Source organism: Lycium barbarum, chromosome 8 (genome assembly GCF_019175385.1).
Source record: "Lycium barbarum isolate Lr01 chromosome 8, ASM1917538v2, whole genome shotgun sequence".
Taxonomy (NCBI): Eukaryota; Viridiplantae; Streptophyta; class Magnoliopsida; order Solanales; family Solanaceae; genus Lycium; species Lycium barbarum.
This window is the reverse complement of record NC_083344.1, coordinates 104,561,846-104,588,507: the sequence shown is the minus strand read 5'-3', so window position 1 is coordinate 104,588,507 and position 26,662 is coordinate 104,561,846. Positions and strand designations below refer to the sequence as shown.

At 37.9% G+C, this 26,662-nt stretch overlaps 3 protein-coding genes across 4 annotated transcripts; 1 reads left to right on the top strand and 2 right to left on the bottom strand.

The window, feature by feature from the left end:
- Window positions 1-1,610: 1,610 nt before the first annotated feature.
- Window positions 1,611-5,636, bottom strand: LOC132606514 (uncharacterized). Of its 2 annotated transcripts, none has more exons than XM_060320054.1 (4): window positions 5,171-5,636; window positions 4,262-4,577; window positions 2,510-2,617; window positions 1,611-2,155 (listed from the first exon to the last, which is right to left on the bottom strand). In XM_060320054.1, the coding sequence occupies exons 2-4, from the start codon at window positions 4,556-4,558 to the stop codon at window positions 1,847-1,849; spliced, it is 714 nt and encodes a 237-aa protein (XP_060176037.1). In that variant the 5' UTR covers window positions 4,559-4,577; window positions 5,171-5,636; the 3' UTR covers window positions 1,611-1,846. The 2 variants fall into 2 exon arrangements, with proteins under 2 accessions (XP_060176037.1, XP_060176038.1); XM_060320055.1 differs by having other exon boundaries at window positions 5,187-5,636.
- Window positions 5,637-6,891: 1,255 nt separating this feature from the next.
- Window positions 6,892-12,991, top strand: LOC132606515 (uncharacterized). Its single transcript, XM_060320056.1, has 2 exons — window positions 6,892-7,048; window positions 12,461-12,991. Exon 2 carries the CDS (start codon window positions 12,479-12,481, stop codon window positions 12,851-12,853), a length of 375 nt encoding a protein of 124 aa, XP_060176039.1. The 5' UTR covers window positions 6,892-7,048; window positions 12,461-12,478; the 3' UTR covers window positions 12,854-12,991.
- Window positions 12,992-14,506: 1,515 nt separating this feature from the next.
- On the bottom strand, window positions 14,507-15,764 carry LOC132606513 (uncharacterized). The gene has a single exon (XM_060320053.1). It carries the CDS (start codon window positions 15,546-15,548, stop codon window positions 14,691-14,693), a length of 858 nt encoding a protein of 285 aa, XP_060176036.1. The 5' UTR covers window positions 15,549-15,764; the 3' UTR covers window positions 14,507-14,690.
- Between the last annotated feature and the right edge of the window lie 10,898 nt (window positions 15,765-26,662).

The window sequence follows — 26,662 nt, the reverse complement described above, 5'->3', positions numbered from 1 at the left end:
TGTCAGTGTTGAAGGAGTTGTTAGTAGTTCGTCATGTCTAACTAACAATGTGTTTATTCTCTAAACATCAAGTAAGAAAGCTTGCTCTAAAAGTTTTGTGCTTTCTATTCGTATTGCTGAATCCTAATCATGGTTTTATATTATAAAAATTTAAGGCTGAAAATCATTTTGCATAGAATAGTATTCAAGATTCACTACTTGCCCAAGGACTTGTTTTTGTGGCCTATGTTACTTTTAACTGGTGGAAAATTATTTCTAGACTTGGGCAGTGAATGACCTTGGAAAGGAAGCAAATCAGTGGAACCATGTCCCAGCATGTATGCTGGGGGTATTAAAGAAGTAAATAAATAGCAGGTGTTTTGAAGGAAAAGCAGAAGCCATTCATGACTGAAAGATAAGTGTTTTGAGTTTACTTGCTTTTTTGTTGTAAACTGAGAAGTCTATTGTTGTGATAGACTTTACCTTCCTGAGTAGCATGAGTTGTATATAGTTTTTGTACTCACCGGCATAGTCTTTGTGCTCGGCTAGTTATTATATTCATAAAATTAATTTTTTTTACTTACCGAAAAAAAGATAACATTCCAGTGTCTCATCTTTCTGGGGAGACATGAGTATTTTTTATGGATTGTTCAAACATGGTGAAAAATGAGTCTGTGATAGTTGCATAGCAGGAAGCAATATATTTGGATTTCAAGAGGCTAGCTATGTGCATTCTGCTTCAAATGAAATTCAGAGTATATCAGAAATTATTATCTGCTTATATCAGAAATTATCTGCAATAACTTCTCTTGCTAACCAAGACCACGTTTGGAGTGTGTATATTGGTAGATAAATTTAAGACTTTTATGATGAAAGTCACAAATGAGAGAGGGCTCTGGTCCCTGGCTTAATCTGGATAAATCTTGACAGCAAACTTTGTGGGCGTTAGTTAAGCAGTTTAATACTCTCTTTCGATTTATATGGCAAACTTTGGATAGACATGAAATTTAAAAAGGAAAGAAAGATTTTTGAAACTTATGATGATAAATATGTTATAATATGTGCGTGCTATAAATATTTTGAAACTTGTGGTCTTAAACATTCCATAACACTTGTGTAGTTGTGGTTTAAAAACTCCTCCTTCAGGATACAATTTGAAGTTTAATTAAATTGTTCCAAATTTAGAAAGAAAATGTTGCTCAAGGGGGTGCTAAACCTGATTACTTCATTGATAAACCTGATCATTGGCTGCTACATCATGTTTAGCCTACTTATTACTCACAAATAGGCAGGGGCGGATATAGAGTGTTGGCTACGGGCAAAGCGTATGCCCTTTTCGACTAACAGAAGTGAATTAACCCATTTTAGAATAATTAACACAGGGTATATTTGTGCTATATCAAATAGTCCATGGATATATTTGGCCCTTTCCCTTTAATTAAATAAAAGAAAAATAATTTAAAATTGATTAATTCCCTTCCGTTAGTCAAAAGGGACTTATACTACATTACTTGAGTTCAGTGTCTCAAATTAACCAATTTAGTCTTCATGTTTGTAACCTCCATTTGACGAGAAATCCAGTCACTTCGATAGACATAGATCAAAACAAAAAAATAAAAATAAAAATAGGACACTGGGAAACGTCAAAATGATAAACAAGGGAGAAATTTTAAACTACAAAACGTCTTTTCTGCACACCTAAGTATAATTCTTAGACCATGAACAAATCTGTACAAGCAAAAACAAGCTGGATTCTGTGTAGTTCCAAGTTATTCAATGAACGTAGGACATATATATTCTAGTTACGTGGGACAAGAACAACAGAAATCTGATGATCATTATACAAACAAGAACACATTATGTGGTCCTAAAACAGGTTCTTAAAAGGACTTGTGAGAGAATCACTGACACCTTGAAACAACCCGTAGAGGGAGTATTGCCGGAGGTTTTTAACCTCATACCACGAGTTTAGCACGTCTTCATTCTTATCTGTGCCCGAAAAAGCTAATTGTATGCTCACGTTGCAATCAACGGATCCACCATTGCCGTTGCACTTATTATTTGGGACTGCACAATCAGTTTTATTGAGGCAAACAAAAGAATCTCCTTTGCACGAATCACAGCCAAATTTCTTCCAAAACAAGTTCTGGAGGGTGCCCTTTTGGAATTCAAGCACCTAAATCAAAACAGAAACAAGTTCAATGATGCCAAAAAAGCTTATGCTTTAGGGTGTGTTTGGTACGGAGGAAAACAATTTCTTTCAATTTTTCCACGTTTGGATAGTCAAAAAATTATGAAAAATTTTGAAAAGCATTTTCTCTAGGAAAATAAGTTCCTCAAAATTGAGAAAAACGACCTAGTGGAAGTAAGGAAAACAAGTTCTGCAAGTATCATTCCATATTGATTGTCGCCCTCACCCCCATCCAACACAGTTCACCCCACCACTCTCATACTCCTACCTCATCCCAAATTTCTCTAGGAAAATGTTTGTTGAAAGAAACTTGAGAATTTCATGCTGCATAAGACTTACCAGAGTGAAGCTTGTAACGGTGTGAGTATTGTCTGCCACAAAAGCAGGCAATGATCTAGCAGCATATTTGCGTCCAGCAAAGGCAACCATATAACCACCAGATTTGCTCTGAGAAGTTTGAACAAATCATTGAATATGATGCACTCCAAACACTAAGTATTACTACTTAAAAACACATAAAGACCAGTATATTTAACGGTCATTGAAGAAAATGTTGATAATTGATTACTCAAATGCTCACAATTTTTTTTTTGAATAACTGGTTTGGACCACCTTGCGTGCACCTGGACTAATGCACTGGGGAGCCGGTTTAGTCCCAAAGCACATGTTGAAGCACACATGGGCTCACCCAAATTTGTAGCTCAAGATTTAGCTATATTGACTGTACTATATGACAAACATTTCACAACCTTAGGAGTTAGGACGTGGTCGATTCTCCAGTCTTCTTATTTTTCTGTTTTGTACTTTGATCAATTAAAGCAGGCTTGGACTTAAGAGTGGGCTTCTAAAGACTATCTATTCTTTCATGAAGCTTCATCATTCTTCAACTGTATCCACCTATTTGCATATACGACATCTGATGGAATTTCCCCTCTGCTATTTTTTCAGTGATTAATGAACTTTTCTCTGAAAATTACGGATGCTGATTATTTTCCTAGTCAAGATAGAACCCATAAGGAGATTGAGACCTTAAAAAAGTGAAGTTCAAAGATTCATAGCTCAATAATCTGTATAGTTGAGTGAAAGCACTGGCCACTATTTTTCAAGTAGAAAAGAAACTATTGTAGACTAACAATTTAGGAGAAGAATTCATAGCTGCCATGATTGGTGTCTAAGAAATTATTCAACTTTTTGATAGAAAAAAAGTTGGACAAAACAGGTTGGCAGTCAGCAGGAGAAAACAAAGCTTGAGATACTTTTGTCTGTTGCATCTTTGTTGGAACCTAGAAATTCATGTTTGTTAGAGAGTTAGGTGGAAGGTGATAAATTCCTAGCTAATTACCCTGTGGTTTCTTCTCATATGAAAGATGAATCTACTTCATAGAGGGAGAGAGAATCAGTCAAGTAAAAAAATGCAGTCCAAATGATAATTAGTCCTTAAGGCACAGGATTAAACATTTTAGTTTGCAGAACAGGCAATTATCAAAAGAGGAAAGAGAAATAAGGTCTAATCTATTTGTTTGCAATGTGAAAATATGAAGATGTCTAGAAAAAGACATGGTCTAATATCTTTTGTTTTCAATTTGAAACTATGAATACCTAGAGCTACATGTAATTACCAAGCAAAAGGTACATATTCAAATTTCCTAACAGATCAATAATCTACTTCCGAAAATTGTTTTCTATGCAGTTTAGACATTATCTTAATGTTATGCCATGAGATCAACATATATGGTTTTCCTGTCACAGTATTTAGTGGCCAGAATATGACATAGCTCATGATATACATGCTTAACAAAAGAAGACCTACTAATCTGTTTATCACAGTATATGCTAAGTCATAACAGTTTTTAGCAAATACACTACACAGTGACAAACATGGTAGCATCAACTATTTACATCTATATGCCAAGATTCTTTTCTAATTCCAATGCAAACAATCTGTTAGTGCCCTTCTCTAATCTAATTTACACTTAAAAGTATAAACACATCCACAAGCAGACTAACCACAGACAAAAACCTGAAATACTATACAAAAGAAAGCATGGGATGACAATAAAAGAATTTGGGATGTAAGAGGACAGGACATACAGGATTGAAATTGCTGCTATTGATTGTGAGGAGTGAAATCTCATCCACTTTGGGCCTAAAAACAGCAAGTTCAGCAGAATTTCCAGAAAGGGAAAGCCGACGGTCACATGGAGAGAGCTGAGATTCATTGAAGAAGAATGATTCCTTAGAAGAAAACGCAAGCCCAAATGTGAAACCATCCCATCTCTGAACTTTTGAGTCCGAACAAGGATCAAAAACCGGATTCGTATCTCCAGCGTGCACGTTACCCATCACAATCATCATCGCCACAAATATCAGCACCATCATGGTTCCCATCCTCGCCAAATGTGATCCCCTTAATCAAGAACAAGCAAAAAAAAAACGAAAACGGTCAGAAAGGAAATGTTAAAGGTAAGAGCTTTGGAATATTTCCAAGTTGTGGGGAGCAATTAGAACCATGATTAGGGGTCTTCACGAAAAACTGGAAAAAAAACATACAAAGAGATTTCTATCAAGTTTAGTCTGGTTTGGTTTACTATTTGAAAAACCGACTTAATTGGTTTGATTTTTTATTTTTTTTTAGGTAAACGCCGACCTGAACGGAATCATGACCACCCTTAACCATGAATAATCTCATAACAAAGAAAGACAACTACATAAAAATCATATGGCAACAGGGGTAGGAGATAACCTACCATCCTTTATAGTTTATAAGAGGGAATCAAATATTCAAATTTACCCTCCATCAAGTCATCAACAACTTATGTTTTAATCATTCGATTAATCAATCATGGTTCAATATCCATTCAGCTTTATTCAGACCCTGAATTCAATTTTTAGAATATTCATGATATTATTTACAGAGAAAAGAGAAATCAAGAAGCACAAAAAGTTCATGAATTTAATTCTAAAGAGTCAAAACAAGGAACCAATAAGAATCAAACTTACACAAAAATAAGATTACCCTTTGTCAAAGAATTAATCAGATGTTCTTCGACCCCTCAGAAACTTTTCTTGATATTGATCATCTTTTTTTTTTTTTTTTTTTGATGATGACCGTTTCCTTATGTGGAAAATTACTTAATTATTACCACTAGTACTAATACATATCAAGGATTGAAACAAGATGGAAAAAAAAGAGAGGTCAAAATAAGCTTTAAAAAAAAGAATTTGATTAGTAAGGAAAGGTTTTGGAAATTGGTTCTTGAAAATGTATATTTGCTTTGGTAATTCCGACGTGTGATGGGTTTTCGGGATTCTTAGTTGCAAAGAAAAGGACACGATAAAGCCGGCTACATTTGGAACTTGTCCAAGAAACGGTTAGGGAAGTTGGCGTTTGAAACACGACAATCAGTGATTTAACGTTGTTGACTAAAAAATTCAGTCAAAATTGCACGGTTTGTTCTTCAAATGGGTTGATCTTTAATTTTTATCTTTTAGCAATGGAATTTATATTCAGTGGGGCATAAGTTGGGCAAAGACATGATATGAGATATTACATGCGAAAATATAAAATTATGTTGTGAAAAAATTAATTGTTATGAGGGAAAAAATTAAAGACCAGCACAAAATAGAGACAAAAGTGCAAATGACCCAAAAATTCGATGCCATGCTTGTCTCCACTAATGGGATGTGGGTCCTTCATTTTGGGTGGTTTGCACAAATAAGCTATTTTGTACCACTATTTAAGTTTTGACCCCATTTAAATAAGTTTTGTAATTGTGATTAGAATTTGGAGCTTGCTGGTCAGAACCTGGCTGCAAATTCTCACGAATCACCATAATGGATCACCAAGACTTAATATAAATTTGTGATTTTGAAACAAATTGTTCTTAAGTTCTGAAGGATCGTTAACAGTTCTAATGGATGGACAAGGCATGAGTACACGCTGTGTCAGAAATTTGATAAATACCATTACGTTTCACATAAATTTCATTAATATATTATTTTTGTTGCTTCAAAATTGACCCAAATAGATCCAAATTTGATTTACAACACTTTAATACCAATCTCAACAATTTTCGATGGTTAAATTCAATCCAAATCTTGAAAAAAAATTAATAGAATCGCTTTATCTTCTTTAACAATCAAATGCAACAAAATCAACAACCGTGTTATTCAACTTTATTCAACTAAATATTTTTACTTGTTCGAGGACACAAACTTGAAATATTTATAACCATATAAATGCTATGTCATTTTAAGATCAAAAGTTTTAAAAGTATTCATTTTTTTTCTTAAATTTTGTAATCTCTCCTTTTCAATTTGTTTGTCTGATTTCGACTTGGCATGGAGTTTTAGAAAATAAAGAATTTTTTTGAATCTCGTGATATTAAATTAAAGATATGGGGAATATACCAAAATGTCATTTAATCTTGTGGTCTTAAACATGTCACGTAGAAAATTAAAATTAAAGTATTTTCAAAAAAGAAAAAAGACATTAATTTTTAAACGGACTAAAAAGAAAAATAATACAAACTAATTGAAACAAATAGAGTATCTACTCAAACAATTATCACATAAATTAGAAAGGAATGACTAGTAATTTCTTCTAAAAGCTCTTTTAGGAAAAGGACCAAAAAAGTCTTAAACTATGTTTCTACTTACAGACTGTGGAAGAAGCCCATTTTCTAAATTTAGGAGCTATCAACATTCAACAGTTTATTATAAGTTAGCCTCATCCATCTCCTTTCTCAGCCAACCATCTAATCAGTCTCCTTATCCATTTTCTCTAATAATTCACGTCAAACATATGTCCCATGTTCACTCTTCTATTTTCTCTCTACTTTGGCAAACTTAGAGCACTCCACAAGCCATCACAACCAGGTACACCAATCTTTCTCTTCTTTCCTTCTCCACCCTAATTCCATGTGTAAACTTTGCTTTTGTATTTCTTCTTACATCTTCCCCTTCTTGTAAAAAATAATAGAAAAACATAATTGAAAGAAAGTTTTGAAGCATGAAAATCACTGTTCTTAAAGAGATATTAATGCTCATTTATTGTTTTGAAGAACAGTACAAACAACTCTATTCAAGCAGTGGCGCAACCACACACAACGAATGGTGGTCTGTTGAATACCCTTTGTACGAAAATCATAATTTATATATAAAGAACTATATTTAGCATATTGGTCAAAAATTGAATTTTATCATAAATCTCACCCTTTGCGAAATTTCTGGCTTTGCCACTGTATTCAAGGTACATGAAAGCTCTATATACTGCAAATCGACTTAGTCACTTCTCAGATAAGGCTTGAATTTAAATAGAAAATTTACAAAATATTCTTTTACTACAAATTTACACTATTTATCACACCCCATCAATCGAAACGGGAGGTTTACGAACGCTGAGACTGTCCCGAAAATCTTCAAATAAGACCTGTGGCAGTCCTTTAGTGAAAATATCGGCGAGCTGATATCGGGACGGAACATGAAGGACACGGACGTGGCCGCGCGCCACCTTTTCACGAACAAAATGTATATCCATCTCAATGTTCTTGGTGCGCTGATGTTGGACTGGATTTCCTGACAGGTAAATGACACTGACATTATCACAATAAACTAAAGTAGCCTTAGGGATCGGACAATGTAGTTCCAAGAGGAGGTTACGTATCCAGCATGATTCAGAGACAACATTAGCAACCCCCCTATATTCTGCTTCCGCACTAGAGCGGGAAAGAGTAGGTTGACGCTTAGATGACCAGGATATCAAATTATCTCCCAAAAACACGCAATAACCCGACGTCGAGCGTCTGGTGTCTGGACATCCCCCAATCAGCATCAGTGTATGAAACCAAATCAGTAACTGAAGATGAGTAGAGATGCAAACCATGATCAAGAGTACCCTGAATATACCGAATAATCCGCTTAAGAGCAAGCATATGCGTATCTCGTGGAGCATGCATATGAAGACAAATCTGCTGTACGGCATAAGAAATATCCGTTCTGGTGAAGGTAAGATACTGAAGAGCACCTGCAAGGCTCCGGAAATGAGTGGGATTGTCACACAGATCGCCAGAAGAGGCACTGACCTTCGGTTTAGTGTCAACCGGAGTGGAAAAAGGCTTACACGAGGACATTCCTGCACGTTCAATAATGTTCGTAGCATAACTTCGTTGTGATTGAAACATACCACCCTTGTGACGGGTCACCGCAATGCCAAGAAAATAGTTCAAAGGACCTAAGTCCTTTATAGCAAATTCTGAGCCAAGAAGGCCCATAATAGAACAGCGGAGAGCATCTGAAGAAGCAGTAAGAATAATATCATCCACATATAGTAAAATGTAAGCCAAGTGGTGCCCTTTGCGATAGATGAACAAGGAGTGGTCAGACCTGCTATTAGCAAAACCAATGGAAGAAACAAAGTCAGCAAATCTTTTATACCAAGCTCTCGGTGCCTGTTTAAGCCCATATAAGGACTTGCGCAACAAACACACATAATCGGGACGAGATGGGTCTCTAAAACCCATAGGCTGATGCATATAAACCGTCTCCTTGAGCTCGCCATGAAGAAATGCATTTTTGACATCCAACTGATGAATGGGCCAATGTTTAGATAGAGCTAGACTTAAGACAGTGCGGATCGTTGCTGGCTTCACGACCGGACTGAAAGTCTCACCACAATCAATGCCAACCTGCTGTGTTTTGCCATCACCTACAAGACGGGCTTTATGCCTCTCAAAATCACCATTAGACTTTTCTTTATGAGTAAAAATCCGCATAGACCGAATAACATTCACATTAGGTGGACGGGGTACCAACTCCCACGTCTTATTTTTAATAAGAGCATCATATTCATCATCCATGGCCAATTTCCAATTCGGGTCACGTAGCGCATCCAACGGTTTACGAGGTATGGGGGACTTGGTAACCGCCGCATGTAGATTAAATGGGTGCTTGGGTTTGAAAATCCCGCGCTGACTACGAGTGACCATGCGTGTGGGTATTGGGCTGGACAGGTGGAGAAATGGTCGAGTTTTGCGGGGTGGTGGGAAGCTGGTGGGGGAGAGGGGCGGACTGGTCCTGCGTAGAGTACGATGGAGGTTGCTGCCCAGGTGGGGAGGGGTCGGCGTGGTCCTGAGTCACGGGCAGCGACGGAGGGGGACAGGGCAGCGGTGGAGGGCTGGCGGCTATATGATGGATAAAGTAAGGAGAGAGGCCATCATCAAGGAAGTCATAAGAGGTGGGAGCCGGAGTATGGATTTTGGAAAACGGAAATTGAGTCTCATCAAATAAAACGTGACGACAAATAATGATTTTATTTGAGGATAAATCAAAACATTTGTAGCCACGATGGTTTGGTGGATATCCCAAAAAGACACATGGAGTTGACCGAGGGTGCAACTTGTGAATAGTAGTAGACGGAAAAAGGGGATAACATAAACACCCAAAGACTCGGAGATGAGAATAAGATGGTTTCCGTTGGTAAAGGACCTCTAAAGGTGATTTGTGACCCAATAGCTTACTTGGTAAAATATTAATGAGATACGTCGCCATTTGCAATGCATGATGCCAAAAAGACGGAGGAATGGAGGCATGAGCAAGAAGAGTCCGGATGACATTATTTAGTGAACGAATTTTTCTTTCTGCTTTCCCATTTTGAGAGGATGTATGAGGACACGAAAGACGGAAAGACATCCCATTGGATGCACAAAATTTTCCGAATTGACTATTAGTATATTCCCTCCCATTATCACATTGGACATTCTTGATAGGACGTTCAAATTGAGTAAGAATATGGGTCTTAAAATCCATGAATTTTGAGTAAACATCAGATTTTCTAGCCAAAGGGAAAGTCCACAAATAGTTGGTAAAATCATCCAAAAACAGAACATAATAACGATGACCCATAGAACTCAAAATTGGAGAAGTCCACAAATCACTATGAATAATGTCAAAGGGAAACAAAGTTTCGGAAATAGAACTAGCAAATGGCAACTTAACATGTTTACCAAGAACGCAAGAATGACAAATACTAGATGAACTAGAACTATTACATTCAATGCTTTTATTACGCCTAAGAAAATCCAAAATAGAAGCTCCCAGGTGGCCCAAACGATCATGCCAACGGGTAGAAGACAAGGCAGCAAAAGTCGACGGTGAATTGGTGGAAAATTTGAAGGTGGACAATGGATAGAGAGCACCCCTACTATTACATCTCATGAGAGCCATCCCCGTCCGGAAATCCTTCACAGAAAACCCATAAGGATCAAATTCAACACTCACATAGTTATCAGTAGTAAATTTACGAACCGATATCAAATTCTTTATGAGTTTTGGCGCATGAAGGACATTGTTTAACAATAAAGGAGGGTTCGGGGGAGGCAATTTAGCATGACCACAACCTCGAATTGGAATTGAATTACCATTACCAACAACAATGCCAGTATTAAGATTGCTCAAATTAAAATAAGACGAGAGAGTACCTTTTGTGGATGTCATATGGGACGTGGCGCCGGTATCCATATACCAATTCGAATCGGGTTGGTTCAACGTCATCGTGTGCATGGCCGATTCAATATCCGTCGGAGTCCATTGCGTCGGGGGGCCCGCGGCTGCATATGCCTGCTGCTGTGGTCGCGAGCCCAAAATGCCAGGTTGGGCCAGCGACCTCGGGCCAGACGAAGAAGATGGCGGCTGCCACTGCTGCTGTGGCCGAGCCCACTGCGTGGTAGGATACGGGCAAGGGGGAGCCCACTGAGGCATCCAACCCCACTGCCACGGTGAGGAGGGCTGTTGCCACTGCTGCTGGTCACCTGAGGGGCGTCCTCCACGGCGTCGGCTGCCACTGCCGCCGCCCGAACCACGACCACTGCCGTTATTATTCCCGCCGCTAGAGCCGCGGTTTTTGTTGTTATTTTTGCCCCGATGATGGTGAGAACGACCAAAATTTTCCAGATGAGAAGAGTCATCAAAATCACGTTTGGAATTAGCCACCATAGCCGCGGGCGAGTCATCGTGCATTTCAGCCAACGCCTTTTCCTCAAGGCACAAACTTGACCGAGCTTCGGAGAATGGTGGAAGAGGCTTACTTTGGCGGATGTAGGTACCCAAATTCTTGTATGCCTCTGGGAGTCCAGCCACCAGTTGGAGAACGAGGCGGTTGTCGGTCACCGGAGCCCCCACACTCTTAAGTTGATCGGCCAAGGTCTTGAGACGTTGGCAATACGCCGAAGCGTTTGGAAAATCCCGCATCTTGACATGAGAGAAATCATGTTCCAAAGCAACGGCACGGGAGTTTTTGTTGTCTTGAAAAAAATTACGGAGGCGATCCCAGGCCTCCTTTGCCGATAGGTCTTCTTCGATGATTGTATGCAATAAGTCCGTGGAGATGGTTGCATATACCCATTGATGTACCGTGGCATCCAAAGTGGACCACAACTCCTTTTCGTCGTCGGTGGTAGGAGCCTTCTCCTTTCCGGTTGGCAGAATGTGGGAAAGGACACGGTGAGACCGGGCATGAAGTTTGAATAATTCGGCTGAAGCCGAATAATGATCCGCTTCCATCTCAAGAATGATTGGGATGTGATTCTTGATGTTGGAGACAGCCAAAGCAGGATGGAACTTGGTGTCTGCCATTGATGGAAGGGAAGAAAAATGGACGGAAATCGAAGAAGAAGAAGACGTCGGAAAAGTGGGTAGAGGACGTCGGAGAATTAGGGCAGCGGAAGAGAAGGAAAAGAAACCCTAGTATCTGATACCATGAAAGAGATTAATTCCGTGATTATTCTCATTGATTGAGTTGGTAAATATACGATAGTTACAATGTCCTATTAGGATACAAACTATACTAACCTAAAATAGAAAATTTACAAAATATTCTTTTACTACATATTTACACTATTTATCATTTATAGTGTTGAAAGAAGGCTATTCAGAATAAGTATTTGACTTCATGAACAGACATTTTCTTCTAATTCTAAAACTTAAATTTACATTTAAATTGAAATTCAAGTTTTTAAATAAAAACTGATAATATCATGTTTCTGGTGTAAAATATAAAGCCTTTGGCCTTCAAACTCTTTCTTACAATCCCACTGAGTCACTTCACATGTAGTACAAACTATCTATCACTTGTTATACAGTTAAACCTATATTTTGTTGCTGTTATAGCAAAATGATGTTATAGAGAATATATAAATATAACATAAAATGAAAATCGATTCTAAAGAAAACTAGGTCGTTATAGTGAAATGTTATTATAGAGAATGATAGTTATAGAGAGATTTGACTGTATAGGTTGGTGGTCAGAAAGCAATGGCAACAGCTTCAATGACACTTTCTCCCGCAACAGTTACTATGGCTGTAGCCAGTGTTGGCACAAAGAGATGTTCCCAGAAAAGAACCAAAGTGAAGTACATTAGTGGCTTGAATTCATTTGGAGGGCTTAAGGCACATAACAGTGTTGTCTCATTAGGCCTCCCTTTTTGTACTGAACAGTCCTTTGCCAACATTGTTAGTTCTTTGAGAACAACTTCATCACAAGGCAAAGGTGGAGCTTTGTCGTCTACCTGTAATGCTGCTCTTGAGATTTTCAAGATTGCTTCCATTATTACAGGCCTCGTTCTGGTCGGAGTTGCTATTGGTTTTGTCCTCCTTCGAATTGAAGCTTCAGTTGAGGAATCTGATTAAAAAATTGGTTTGCCAATGCTTTCACCAAGATTTACTTTCTCTGCATTAATGTAGAATTGATTTATTTTGGATATGTATATTAACCTTATAAACTTGGGTTTCCTCAAGAAATTTTGAATTTTAGATTTTTTAAAATCAGTATTCTGTCTCCTGTGTTGACGACAATATACTCTATGGGGCCTCTGGACCATGGGCCAGAAACTTAGTTTATCTAACTACTTATTTATTCCTATGACTGGAGTTCTTATCGTTGGGACGACATGATCCTTAGGAAAGGGAGGAAAATGAAATTGCAGAAACTTTCGTTCAGAGGAATGTAGCATAACATCATTTTGCTTGAATTATTGCCAAAATCTAACTTTTCGTGCACTTTGCATCCTTTAAGCTCTTTAAGTTGGACATGTACAGGTTTTTGTTCTTTAACAAGGAGTGATAAACCTTCAAATCATACCCTTGATGTCTTGTGATAAACCTTCAAATCATACCCTTGATGTCTTGAGATAAATCTGTACGTAATGGTTGTTAAACATGTTATTCTGGTGCATATTTTATAACCTTGATTGACATATATTTCACATGACATCCCTAATGTTCTTAATTCCCTCTTCAAGACTACCAAACTTACCCCTTTACCATAATTATACAACTGTTTGTTGAAAGTGAAGAATATCAGCAACTATCCCGATTGACATTCAAAAAGCTTCCATCTTTTAAACCAAAGATAGACATTATTGGGAAGGTACTGCAGCTACCGAGGACCAGCAGGGGAATTGGTTATGGCAATATTGCGGAGGCTGCAGCATACTTTGCATCACTAATGTAAATCCACAATAACATACTTACCTTTCTTCTCATTTTAGATCCCATTAAGCCTCTCCAGGACTTGCAAACATCACTGGCCTCATTATTTTCTTCCATAGCCAACACAAGCACCTATTAGTCCAGATTACATTCTTGATCTCTCCCAACATATTCATGTGGAAGGGGCTGGAGCTTTGCCCTTTTTTGGATCTGTGTATCTTGAAAATCTAGTTCACTACCCAAAGAGTAGAAAACTTTAGTGGTTTGGTTTCTTGTGGTTCTTTTCTTAGAAAAGAACCACAAGAAACCAAACCACTAAGCTACGAACCCCAAAAGGCTAAAGGCATGAGCATATGCTTTTGGACTATAATTGAATCATGAACTGAGTAAAACTTATGCTTAAGGGCTTTCCTTGCCCGTCTACAGCATTTCCTGTATTGAGTTCGAGTTAGTCCATTTGGTTGTTCTTTTTCCTTTTCATTTTGTTTCTTTTGGTTTACCATCAAACTGAGTGAAACTTGAACCTATCAGTTAAAAAAGGATATGACCAAAAGGGCTTCCCACTACATCTTTACCTCTCTTTTAATGCTTTATGACTTTCTTGGCATCATTTTCCCAATGCAATCTCGTTATCTAGTATTTTCCAGTTTACAATTAAAGAACTTGCTATGCAATTTTTTTATTTTTTTTTTATTTACTTGCTATGCAACTTTTTTTTTTTTTTTTTTTTAACTTCTGTCAGTGTGAAGATGAGCTATACCAAAGAAAAGTCCCACAAAAGAAGATGCACACTTAATGGAAAAGTAACACGATTCAGGGTGAGGAGGAGGGTGGTGGGGGAAAGAAAACATATAACTAAGTTAACTTTAGTTCAATTGATAAACTATGGTTTGGCAGTCTAGTGACTGCAATACACAGAACTAGTACCAATATCTCTAGGCAAGAAGACACCCCAGAACTTGTCCTCAGACACATATATTGAAGTTTATTTAAGTTGGCATTTTGATGCCTAATGTACATTCCTTTATTCCGTAGTTTACTTCAAGCAATTAATTGTTACAGGGATGTCTCTGCCCTTACTCTGAAGCTTCTCATACTTAGACAACAGTGTCCTATCTGCTCGATTTCTTGCAAAGATAACGGAAATACCAGCGACAAGGATCAAGATAGCTGCAAGTACCCAACTAAACTGCAAGTTCGCCATAGCCCGGGCCCTTAAATCAGCTTCATTCGTTTGACACATAACCGCTTCACTTGATTGCACAACGCATCCTTGTGGAACAAAGTGTGGAAACCATAGGTTGAATCCCATGTTCATGAACCAAACACCTTGGAACACTACTGAAATTGAGAGAAGAAGTGCTGCGGGAAAACAAGAAGGGCAGCAAGTGACAACAAGAGCTGACATAAGGGAAATACACACGACGAGTTGCAATAGCCAGTGGTAATGGCCTTCAAGTCCAACGTGATCAGTTGAATGATAATGAAGTAAGAAAAGCTCCTGACCAAAAATAGATGTAGCAAGTATGCCTAAGATCCCATGTAGGATCTCAGGTAAGTTACTTATCTCAGCAAGAAGAGTAAAACACGCGAATATGGTCAAGTTTAAGAACATGGTGGCATGTTCAATGTTATGAAGCTTGAATGATAAGTGAAGAGAATTAGGGAAGTCTATGAACTGGATAACTATGCAAAATATGGAGAAGGACAAGACAAGAATGAGATCAAGGTGTTGTAGAGTGGGAATTAGGGGACTCTTGAAAGGGTACCAAAATCTTGATCTGAATTTTGTAGATCCATTTTGAAAGTTGGCTCTAATAGTGCTAATTGTATGCCAAAAACCAAGGAGAGCTAAGGCCAAGCCAGGTACTAGATGTCCAAGAAATGTCCCCATGAAGTTTATTAGTCTGATATTCAGAACTACACTAGAGTATTGGTTAAATACTTTATACTCATAGGAGAAAATTACCTGTATTTGTCAATCTGGTGCATTATGCATGTGTTTCCACCATCAATACGCAGGATCAAAAGTGAATTCCATTACTGGACAGCCTTTTAGGATGATTGGAGTTAAAGGACACAAATAATCAAGGTGGGCGTGGCGACGTGAGAATGACATGACAACAACAATTTAACACAAAAATACAAAGAGGCCAGGTGCACTAACTCTGATTGGAGGGTGTTGGAAGCTTATAAGTTGGTCGTATTGGGTTTTTAGCACTTTTTTTGCTTATCTACGTTTTTGGTACACATTAAAGTGCTGATAAGCCAAAATCAATCAATTTGTAACTTTTTGCAAAAAATTTAAGGCTATTTTAGTCATTCTAATGAAAGAATTGCTTATCAACATTTTTTCACCAAACACATCAACTACTTATTAACAATTTTAGTACTTATATCCAACACGCACCTGTTTATTTATAAAATCAGTTTCAACACTTCAAAATACCTTTGAGCCCTTAAAACTTATCAACTACTCATAATCAGCTAATCCAAATAGGCTCTTAAGCTCCCACTATGTGCAAGGTACATGAAAAGTCCGGACCACGTTGTATCTATTGTACGATGTCTTATATTGCATTTCAGCAAGAGACTGTTTTCATGGTTTGAATTGGTGAACTCTTATCATACAAGGGTAACTCTTTTTGTTATGCGCTCCTCTCGACTATTAACAGTAAAGGACAAAAAATATTGGTAATGAGTAGCATTTTTCAGTGTTGTGAGCATGGAAGTAAGCCTTTAGTAACATGAAAGTAAGAACACTTCTCCATGAGATTAAATATGGAAATGATATATTCCACTAACCTATAGTGGACAGCGTACGGCAATCTCCATTATAAAATGTTGGCAAATAAGCTGTTTCCACTTGTTGCAAAAACATCAGAAGTTTGTCCAACATTTATAGGCAGTTACTTATATCATCACTCCCAACTACTTTTGACTGCTGTTTTCGACTACGATAGTGTGCATATATTACATGTACATAAAGTACTCACTTCAAACCTAGTAACTGTAAATTCTACATTTATTAAACATGAAGAAATTTAAGTTTAACTTAAGATAGTTCAAAGAATATTATCAAATGGTGCATGAAAGTTATGGCTGTATAAAATCTACACTTGTTGAGAAGAAATTGTGGACAGACCAAATAATCAATTTGAAGGACATTAAAAGCTTTAAATAAGTAAAGCTCCTAATCTAGAGTTCAATTAATCGTCGATATATTCACCTCAAAGTGTCATTCTCAACCAAAATAGTGCTACTTTGAATTGATTCATTCGTTAGTCTTCACTTGTAATATAATCTAAAGTTAATTTAAGGGTGTATCATAAACAACGACTCTAGTTTGATTAATGAGGCCTTAGGTTAGGGGTCATATTCGCGTGATACTTTACTTATTATTACAAGAATCTTAGTATATCAATAAGTAATAATACATGACAAATTGAGCAACACTAGATTTTAACTCTTTCTTTGAATGATAATAAGTTAATCGTTGGAAAGAGGATTCGAATGGACTCCACGTCTGTCATCTTTTTAATTAATAAGTAGACAATTTCACACAACCAAAAAGAAGATTAAAAAAAAAGACGAAAAAACGAATGAATCATCATCCACAATGTCTAGCAGATGCGTAGGGTAAACTGAAACTTAAAAGTAGATATACAGTGCTGACTGAACCAGGATTTATACAAGTACTTTAAATTGAGAAATATTTAGCAGTCAATTAGGAATTTTCCTATTTATACAGAACCCTAAATTTTAATTTATGTCACGAAAGATGAATAGATGGGAAAATGTTTTTCAGAAAAATAAAAGCTCGTTTGTCTTAGCTGATTTAAAGTAGCTGATAAGTTTGAAATGCTGAAAAGCATTTTTTAAGTGTTGAAACTGATTTAATATATAAGCAGTTACGTATTTGAATAAAAATGTTGAAACTGATAATAAGCCATTGAATGTTTGGTAAATAAAATGCCAATAAGCCCCTTTTTTTTTTTTTTTAAAAAAAGGACTTAAATGCCCTTAAAAATATCAGCACTAATGGTTTATATGATTTTAAAATCCAGATACATTCAAATACAAAGGAATTTGTCTCAATTTATTTTTAATACAAAATTGATTATTTAACATTTTTTTTATAAATATTTTGTGATAAAGCTATTTGTAATATAATTATTAATAATTGGTTTGTCATTAAAAAATATAGTCAAATAGTCCCTCCATTCACTTTTACTTGTCCAGTATTCTAAAACTACATTTTCACTTTTACTCGTCACTTTTAGCATATCAAGTAAAGGCAATTTCTTTTTTTCTGTTTTACTCATAGTATTAATTACTCATTTCAAATCAGTTTCAAGTCCATTAGAATCATACATCAATTAATTTGGGTATCATGGTAAACTATGCACTTCATTTATTATTTCTTAAAGGGTGTGCAAAGTCAATAAATAAAAGTGAACGAAGGGAGTAGTACGAAGAATAATTGTATAAAAACAACTAAAAATAGAGAAAAGCAAACACCCCTAGGGAAATTATGAATATTCTAACAAGAAATAGGGTTAGATAAAAGTATCAGAAATTAAGGAGTCGTCAAAGCATATGCAAACCACGGTTGTTTCGTACTTAACATGTGCAAACTAATTTTATAAAGTAAGGAAAAAGAAAGAAGACTGATTTACAATAGATAAAACTTTCTCATTCAAGTTCGATTGCTATTGATGTCGAAGAGATACAATTTCTTGATTGTTATCTTGATGGTAGCCAGCAGAGTTGTTAAGAGAAATGAAAAAGGAGAAGGAGTGAAATCTCATACAGAATTAGGGTTTTCATTTCGGTAAGGATATTTGGGTAATACAAAATAATATTAGGGATAAAATAGTAAAAAACTTGGTCAAACTTAAAGTGCTTATAAGCTGAAAAATAATAAGTTAGGAATGACCAACTTATGGCTTTTCACTTATTTTGGCTTATAAGCATTTTAAATTTTACCAAACGCGTTGATAAGCCAAAAAGTGCTTATAAGCCAGTTTGACCAGCTTATAAGCTTAATCAAACACCCTCTAAATGGGTTTTTTATTTATTTTCTTGTGTTTGGTACGTAAGTTAAAAAGTATTATCCTAAAAGCATTATATATATATATAATTTAGACAAATACTATGGGAGTTGGGTCGGGGTAGGGGTGTGGGGTGGTGGGGATAGGGCTATAAGGCTGGGGACTGGGGTGAAGATGAAGTATGTTGGAGGATGGAGAGAATACAATCAATATGGAATGGTACTTGTGAAACTTGTTTTTCCTACTTTCATTAGGAAAACCTAAATATTTTGACCAAAACACAGAAAATAATTTTTTTGAAAAATAAACAAAAAATTCCTCCTACCGAACACACCCTTATATTGTTGGTTTTCACTTTGTTAAGCCAGCTATGATTTTTACCATAGGCAGATTTAATTGACAAATTCTCAATTCAATTAAATTTATAATTCATTGCTTTACCATCGAATTACGTATGCAGATGAAAAAAGTATTTAATATAGGGTAAATACCGATTTTAATTCTTGAGTTAATGTGTAATTTCAATTTTGATCCTTATATTATTTCAGCTGGCATCTTAGACCTTCAATTAGATCAAACAAGTGATTTTGATCCTTGAGACTAATAAATGTTAAACGTGTGATCGCGGTCCATGGGCACAATAGCGCTCAACACGAACATTTTCTTCAGCGCTATCGCGCATCACCAACATCGATGGAGCTGCCTAGAGTCACTTATCCAACCAGCACTATTGCGCTCTAGGGGCGCTTCCTTTCAAAGCAATTGCCCTCTTCCAGCGTTATATTGCTGACCACTCAAATTTCCTAACGGGCAATTTGTGTTCTTGAGGCACTATAACGCTTATCAATTAAATTTCCTTCAGCGCAACTGCTCTTGCACCAGGAAAAAAATAGATTCCTGCACGGTTAAGATTATATTTTTGTAATACTCCCTTGATCTTTGGCTATTCAAACATCATCTGAACCCCTCGGATCTCAACAAAAACCATCCAAACAACTCATAAATTGTCAATATGACTTGTACGAACTTTTCAAACACGAAATTAAACAATTTAATCAAAAATCAGGGGTTAGGTTGTTAAGCTATATGAGAAGAAAGGAATAATAGGATTTTTAAGGGAGGTAAAGTTTATATTCTTCATATTAAATTTGAAAATATTAACAAGTTATACTATTGGGATAAAAAAAAGTTCAGATATGATTTAAAAATATCTTGATAATAATAGATTCATTATTAGCATCGAATGAGTTGAACTTGTAACTCGAACTTTTATATAATTTACTTGCACCTTGATACTGCTTTATTTAATAAATCGTTTACCTTTTGTCAAAATAAAATGTGTATTGGAAATACAACTAAACACTTAAATGATTTAACCATACAAGTGTAAAATATACTCAGAAGTATCTCAAAACATGAAAAGATCATATAATAGTCTTAGATATAACTTAACCGTGAAATTTAGCAAGTTTTTCATATCGGTAGACAATAGCTTTCATCGGAGATCAGATTATCCGAATCCAAAAATAGATGTCCATCAAGATCACATCCTGATGCCTCATCTGGTTGAGGTCTATACCCCTTCTGAGGAAAGACCAAACAGTAATACAAATGATTTAATCTTTGAACATTTACATCTTCAAGAATTCTTACATCCCCGAGATGATGTTATGGCTCCTTGCAATTACCACATAACACTCTATTTCTTCAAATTTAAAGAGGATTTTGATTATCAAAATAATTTTCTACATGAGCAAGGTAATGCTTCGCTCAAGTAAGCCTTCCTCGTCCAGACACCCAATCAGTATCCTTCCTTTTGAAACAGGTATCCTCTTCTTTTTCCTGAAGTTCCCAGGATAAGAAGTTCTTTTGCAAGTCAACACCCCTTTTCAACTAGTGGAACTCACTTTCAGTTTGAAAGCATTAAGCATTATTGGTACTATATTTCTAATTACAACACAAAAAGTTGTAATTGTAAGAAGAGTTATCCGCGGATCTGCATTTCATGCAAAGTTCATATAATTGAATCTTACATATTAAATATCTAGTTACTTAAAATATGTGCTACACATTATTATTTAGTATGATCGCATATCTAAAGTTAGTGTTGAAATTTAGGAGTGTTTTATTTGCTTGAGTTATAAAATAGAAATTCATGTAAGCAAAATATTAACACGTATTTCTTATTTTTGAGCTTGTAGTTTATAATTATCGTATTCTTACAAGAGAGAAAGTTTTTAGCTTTGCAACAAATATGTGTTAGTTATATTTATTTACATTTGTAAGGGTTCTTTTTTTAAATCAAGCTAACAAAATGTTAGCCATGTGTTCTAATACACTACCTTGATTCTTGTTTTCAAAAACCTTAATAAACAAATATAAGCTGGATTGTAGTTTAATTCAAAAACTTTTGCGAAAAAAATTTAACAGTTTGAAAATGGAATTTTGAAACTTTTATAGAAGATCATGTACATACAAGCATGTATACAGTAAAAACCCGGTATATGCAAGACCGGTGAGACCGGGGGCCGAGGGTAGGACCAAATGAACACGAGTATGTTCGGTCTTTTCTTCAGACCGGGGGGAATTGCACCGAAGGCGGCTGACCCGAGATGAGAGAAGTGTATCCGTTGATCCGGCGTCACTGAACCAAACTCAACGTGGCAGTTAGTCTGATTTCTCCTCTTAGTCAAGTTCACATGGTTGTTAGTTCGGTTTCTCCATGTCCGAACTTATCGTGGCCGTTGGTCCGGTTTACCAGTAGCGGTGCTGCCACGCGTCAAGACCGTTCTGTCATTTTGTACTGACAATCGTACGGGTGTCAGACCGTACGGTACTACCTTATCCTTTTAGGGTTTCTTTATTTTAAAAGACTTTGTATTGTATTCAAGGCTCATGAGGCAAACTTATAAATAGAGGACATTTCCCTACTTTTAGGGGTTGGCTTTTGAGATCTAGAACATTCTAATAGAAAAAATATATTGAAGCTCTCTCTCTCTCTCTCTCTCTCTCTCTCTCTCATTTTAGTCCGGATTTGAAGTATACTTTGGCTTGTTCATCCACTCAATACAATATATATATATATATATATATATATATATACACTTAGCTCAATCACCAATATCAATATATTTATTCTAGACGGAAAATTACATATCTATATATATTATTACAAATAAGTCCATATCAATTTCATATCAACCGAATTGTAGATTAAAATTCATCCACATATCCTATACCTTCACTTACAAATTCAATTGTTACCGAAATTCGGGGTGAACAGTTTGGCGCCCACCGTGGGGCTAGGATAATAGTGGTTTTTTAATCTTTGCTTCTACCTTCTTTTACCTGTTTGACTAAGGAATCGTCTGCTAATTTCTACCAAAAAACGGACAAATGGAAAGCAGCGGACAGTCTGGTCATGTTAACAACAACGAGATTGTGGCCGAAAACGAGAACAGTGGGTTACGAAACCCAGATCCAGTCGACCCAAACTTTGTTGATTCGAGGGAAGGCCTCAACCGGCAGAACACCGTGAACCAAGAGAATGCCACCTTACCAGCCACTGATCCCTTGACTACTTATAACTCAATTACTTTATACCGGGCCCAAGGCCCATAAAGCACCGGATACTCCGGATGAGATTAACTTACGTTTAATTTTTGAAATATTACAGGAACAGGGAACCTCCATAGCCGGACAGGGAGTTGCAATAGCTCAGCTCCCTGGAAAGGTCAAAAGGCGCCACCGAACCAAGAAGAGATGAAACACGGATAGTCAAGAGTAATGGATCAAGAGCCGGTTCATCCACCGAAGTTCTGAAGATGCTCGAGACCTTGGCAAAGCGGGTAGATTCAACAGAGAAGAGGGTGGAAACATATAACTCTCGGGTGGATCAGATACCGGGGGCTCCACCTATTCTAAAAAGGCCGGATACAAAGAGGTACATTCAAAGACCTTTCCCTCCAAGTGTGGCTCCGAAGTTGATCCCGAAGAGGTTCAAAATGCTGGATATCCAGAAATACGACGGTACAACAGACCCACAGGAGCACGTGACTTCGTACACCTGTGCCATAAAAGGCAATGACGTCGAAGAGGATGAAATTGAGTCCGTGTTGTTGAAAAAGTTTGGCGAAACCCTATCGAAAGGAGCATTGACTTGGTACGACCATCTGCCCCAGTATTTAATCACTTCTTTTGAAATGCTCGCGGATGCGTTCATAAAAGCCCATGTCAGAGCTAAAAAAGTGCAGACCCGGAAGGCGGACATCTTCCGTATAGCCCAAAGGGATGATGAGTTGCTACGAGAATTTGTGAACCACTTCCAAAGAGAATGGATAGAGCTCCCTCCGGTTCCGGAAGAATGGGTTGCACAAGCTTTTACCAAAGGGCTTAATCCTCGGAGCTCGACGGCCTCATTCAAAGTGAAAGAAAATTTGTTGGAATATGAGACTGTAACCTGGGCAGATGTTCATAACAGGTACGAATCAAAGATTCGGGTAGAGGATGACCAACTCGAGCTCCCCCCGGGACCCGTAAATATGAGCAAAAGCTCTGAAAGGTCGAGAAAAGCTTACGAGCCTGAGATACGATCATCGAGGGATACCGGCCATACTCTCATTCGAAAAAACCAAGCTTAAAGGCAGAGAAATCAAGGGTTGGCCCTAATCACTTCTCTGGTCGTGGTGATAAACGGGTTGAGCGCCCGTCAAACAGTCAAGGTCTATCGTTTAGAAGCGATGCCAGGAGTTTGGCTAGCAATAAACACTTACCAAGGATATCGGAGTACAACTTCAACATCAATACCTTGGATCTCGTCTCGGCTATTGACCGTATCGCAGAAGCAAGATGGCCGAGACCACTGAGGTTAGACCCAAGTCAACGGGACTCGAGCGTGGTGTGTGAGTATCATGGAACCCATGGGCACAGAACTGAGGACTGTCGCCAACTAAGGGAGGAGGTGGCTCGCTTATTAAAGAATGGCCACCTTCCAAAATTTCTGAGTGAACGAGCTAAAAGCCACTACAAGGAAAGGGAATCTCACAAATGGGCTGAACAGGTGGAACCTCAGTATATAATCAATATGATAATCGGGGGAACAAATGCTCCTCGAGGACCGGTGATGAAACGAACGAAGGTTTCCGTTATGCGAGAGAAACGCAGCCGGGATTACGTACCCGAGGGTTCTATCTCCTTCAGCAATGAGGACGCAGAAGGCATCATTCAACCACATAATGATGCATTGGTAATTTCTATTCTTATTTTTAAATCACAAGTTAAACGTATTTTGATTGACCCAGGTAGCTCGGCCAATATCATCCGGTGGAGAGTAGTTGAACAGCTAAGGTTACTCGACCAGATTGTGCCGGTATCCCGAGTACTCAGTGGGTTCAATATGGCAAGTGAAACCACGAAGGGGGAAATTTCTTTGCCGGTCAACATTGGCGGCACCATTAAACAGACGGTGTTCTATGTCATCGAAGGAGATATGAAGTATAATGCTTTGCTTGGTAGACCGTGGATTTATAGCATGAGAGCAGTGCCATCGACACTACATCAGTTGCTGAAATTCCTGACCTCGGAGAGGGTAAAAACCATCCAAGGTGAACAGCCCGCTGCAAGGGAGATGTTCGCGATCGAGAAAGCACCACTAAGAAGCCGGATCTAAGAGATGATGAATCAGTCGGAGGCAAGGACACCAAATAGCAACTAAAGGGTATGGGTTCGATACCGGAGCAGAAAGGGTCAGACCCGGTAGATGAAGATGATGATTTCGGCGTACCCAGATCGTTCGTATTACCAGATGACTCGGATGCGACCAAATCTATCGTGGAGGAGCTGGAACAAGTCATATTATTCGAACATTTACCAGAAAGAAAGGTATACCTGGGCACGGGATTAACCTCGGAGCTTAGGAACAAGCTAATTAAATTTCTTCAAGCTAATGCCGATTGTTTTGCATGGTCCCATTTAGATATGACAGGTGTGCCACCGGGGGTGATGACTCATAAGCTCAGCCTCGATGGGAGATTCCCCCCGGTGAAACAGAAAAGAAGGCCCATGGCAGAACCGAAGCACACCTTCGTAAAAGATGAGGTAACAAAGCTTTTAAAAATAGGCTCTATCCGAGAGGTAAAATACCCGGACTGGCTAGCGAATATAGTGGTTGTGCCGAAGAAAGGTAATAAATTTAGAATGTGTGTTGATTATAAGGATTTGAACAAAGCATGCCCGAACGATTCATTTTCGATGCCTCACATCGATCGAATGATCGATACAACGGCCGGGCATGAGATGTTAAGTTTTCTCGATGCTTACTCTGGGTACAACTAAATCAGGATGCACCCGGAGGATCAAGAGAAAACATCGTTCATTACCCGATACGGGACTTACTGTTACAATATCATGCCCTTCGAATTAAAAAATGACGGTGCAACTTACCAACACCTAGTTAATGGAATGTTCGAAGAACAAATAGGGAAAACAATGGAAGTTTATATTGATGACATGGTGGTCAAGTCCCTGGAAACAAATGACCATTTAAAACATTTGCAGGAAACCTTTGATGTACTCCGCAAATATAAAATGAAGCTTAACCGAGAGAAATGTGCCCTCGGTGTCCGATCTGGCAAATTTTTGGGTTTTATGGTGTCGAACCGAGGGATTGAAATTAACCCGGAAAAGATCAAAGCCATAGAGGATATTGAGGTGGTGAATAACGTCAAATGAGTGCAGAGGCTTACCGGAAGGATAGCGGCACTGAACCGTTTCATTTCGAGGTCTTCGGATAAAAGTCACCTTTTCTTCTCATTATTGAGAAAGAAGAATGACTTCGCCTAGACACCGGAATGCCAAAAAGCTTTGAGGGAGTTAAAAAGATACTTATAAAGTTCGCCTCTGCTGCACACACCGAAGGCAGACGAACAGTTGTTCCTATACCTTGCCGTATCCGAGGTAGCGGTAAGCGGTGTTTTGGTCCGAGAAGAAGCAGGTACGCAATTTCCAATATATTATGTGAGTAGAACTCTAGGGGATGCAGAGACTCGTTATCCCCACCTCGAAAAGTTGGCTCTGGCATTGGTAAGTTCTTCAAGAAAGCTGAAACCTTACTTCCGATATGCATAGTAACTACTTACCCGCTAGAGAATGTCATGCATAAACCAGAATTATCAGGTAGACTGACCAAATCGGCCGTAGAGATTAGCGGATATGACATCGAATATAAGCCTAAGACAATCATTAAGTCTCAAATCTTGGCCGATTTTGTGGCAGATTTTACCCCAGCCATGATTCCCGAGGTCGAAAAAGAATTATTGCTAACCTCGGGAAAGGCTTCGGGTATCTGGTCTCTACACACGGATGGGGCCTCGAACCTAAAGGGTTCCGGTCTGGGCATCGTCCTTAAAACCCGGGGATGCCATTAGACAGTCGATTAGAACTATTAAATTGACTAACAATGAAGCCGAGTATGAGGCTATGATTGCAGGTTTGGAATTAGATTGGAGTCTGGAGGCCGAAATAATCGAAGCAAAATGCGACTCTCTCTTGGTCATTAACCAAGTGAATGGCATCTTCGAGGTTAAGGATAAACGAATGCAAAGATATTTAGAGAAAACTCAGGTAACACTACACCGGTTTAAAAAGTGGACCATGCAGCATGTACCTAGGGAGCAGAATAACGAAGCCGACACACTGGCTAATTTGGGCTCTTCAGTCGAAGGGGAAGAAATCAACCCCAGTACCATAGTCCAGTTGATGAATTCGGCGGTTGAAAACGGGCATGCTAAGATAAACATGATGGTCTTAACTTGGGATTGGCGTAACAAATACATCGACTACTTGCAAGACGGAAAGCTCCCGAGTGACCCAAAAGAATCACGGTCACTGAGGACCAAAGCAGTACGATTCTGCTTAATAGACGGTCAATTATATCGACAGTCTTTCTTCGGACCCC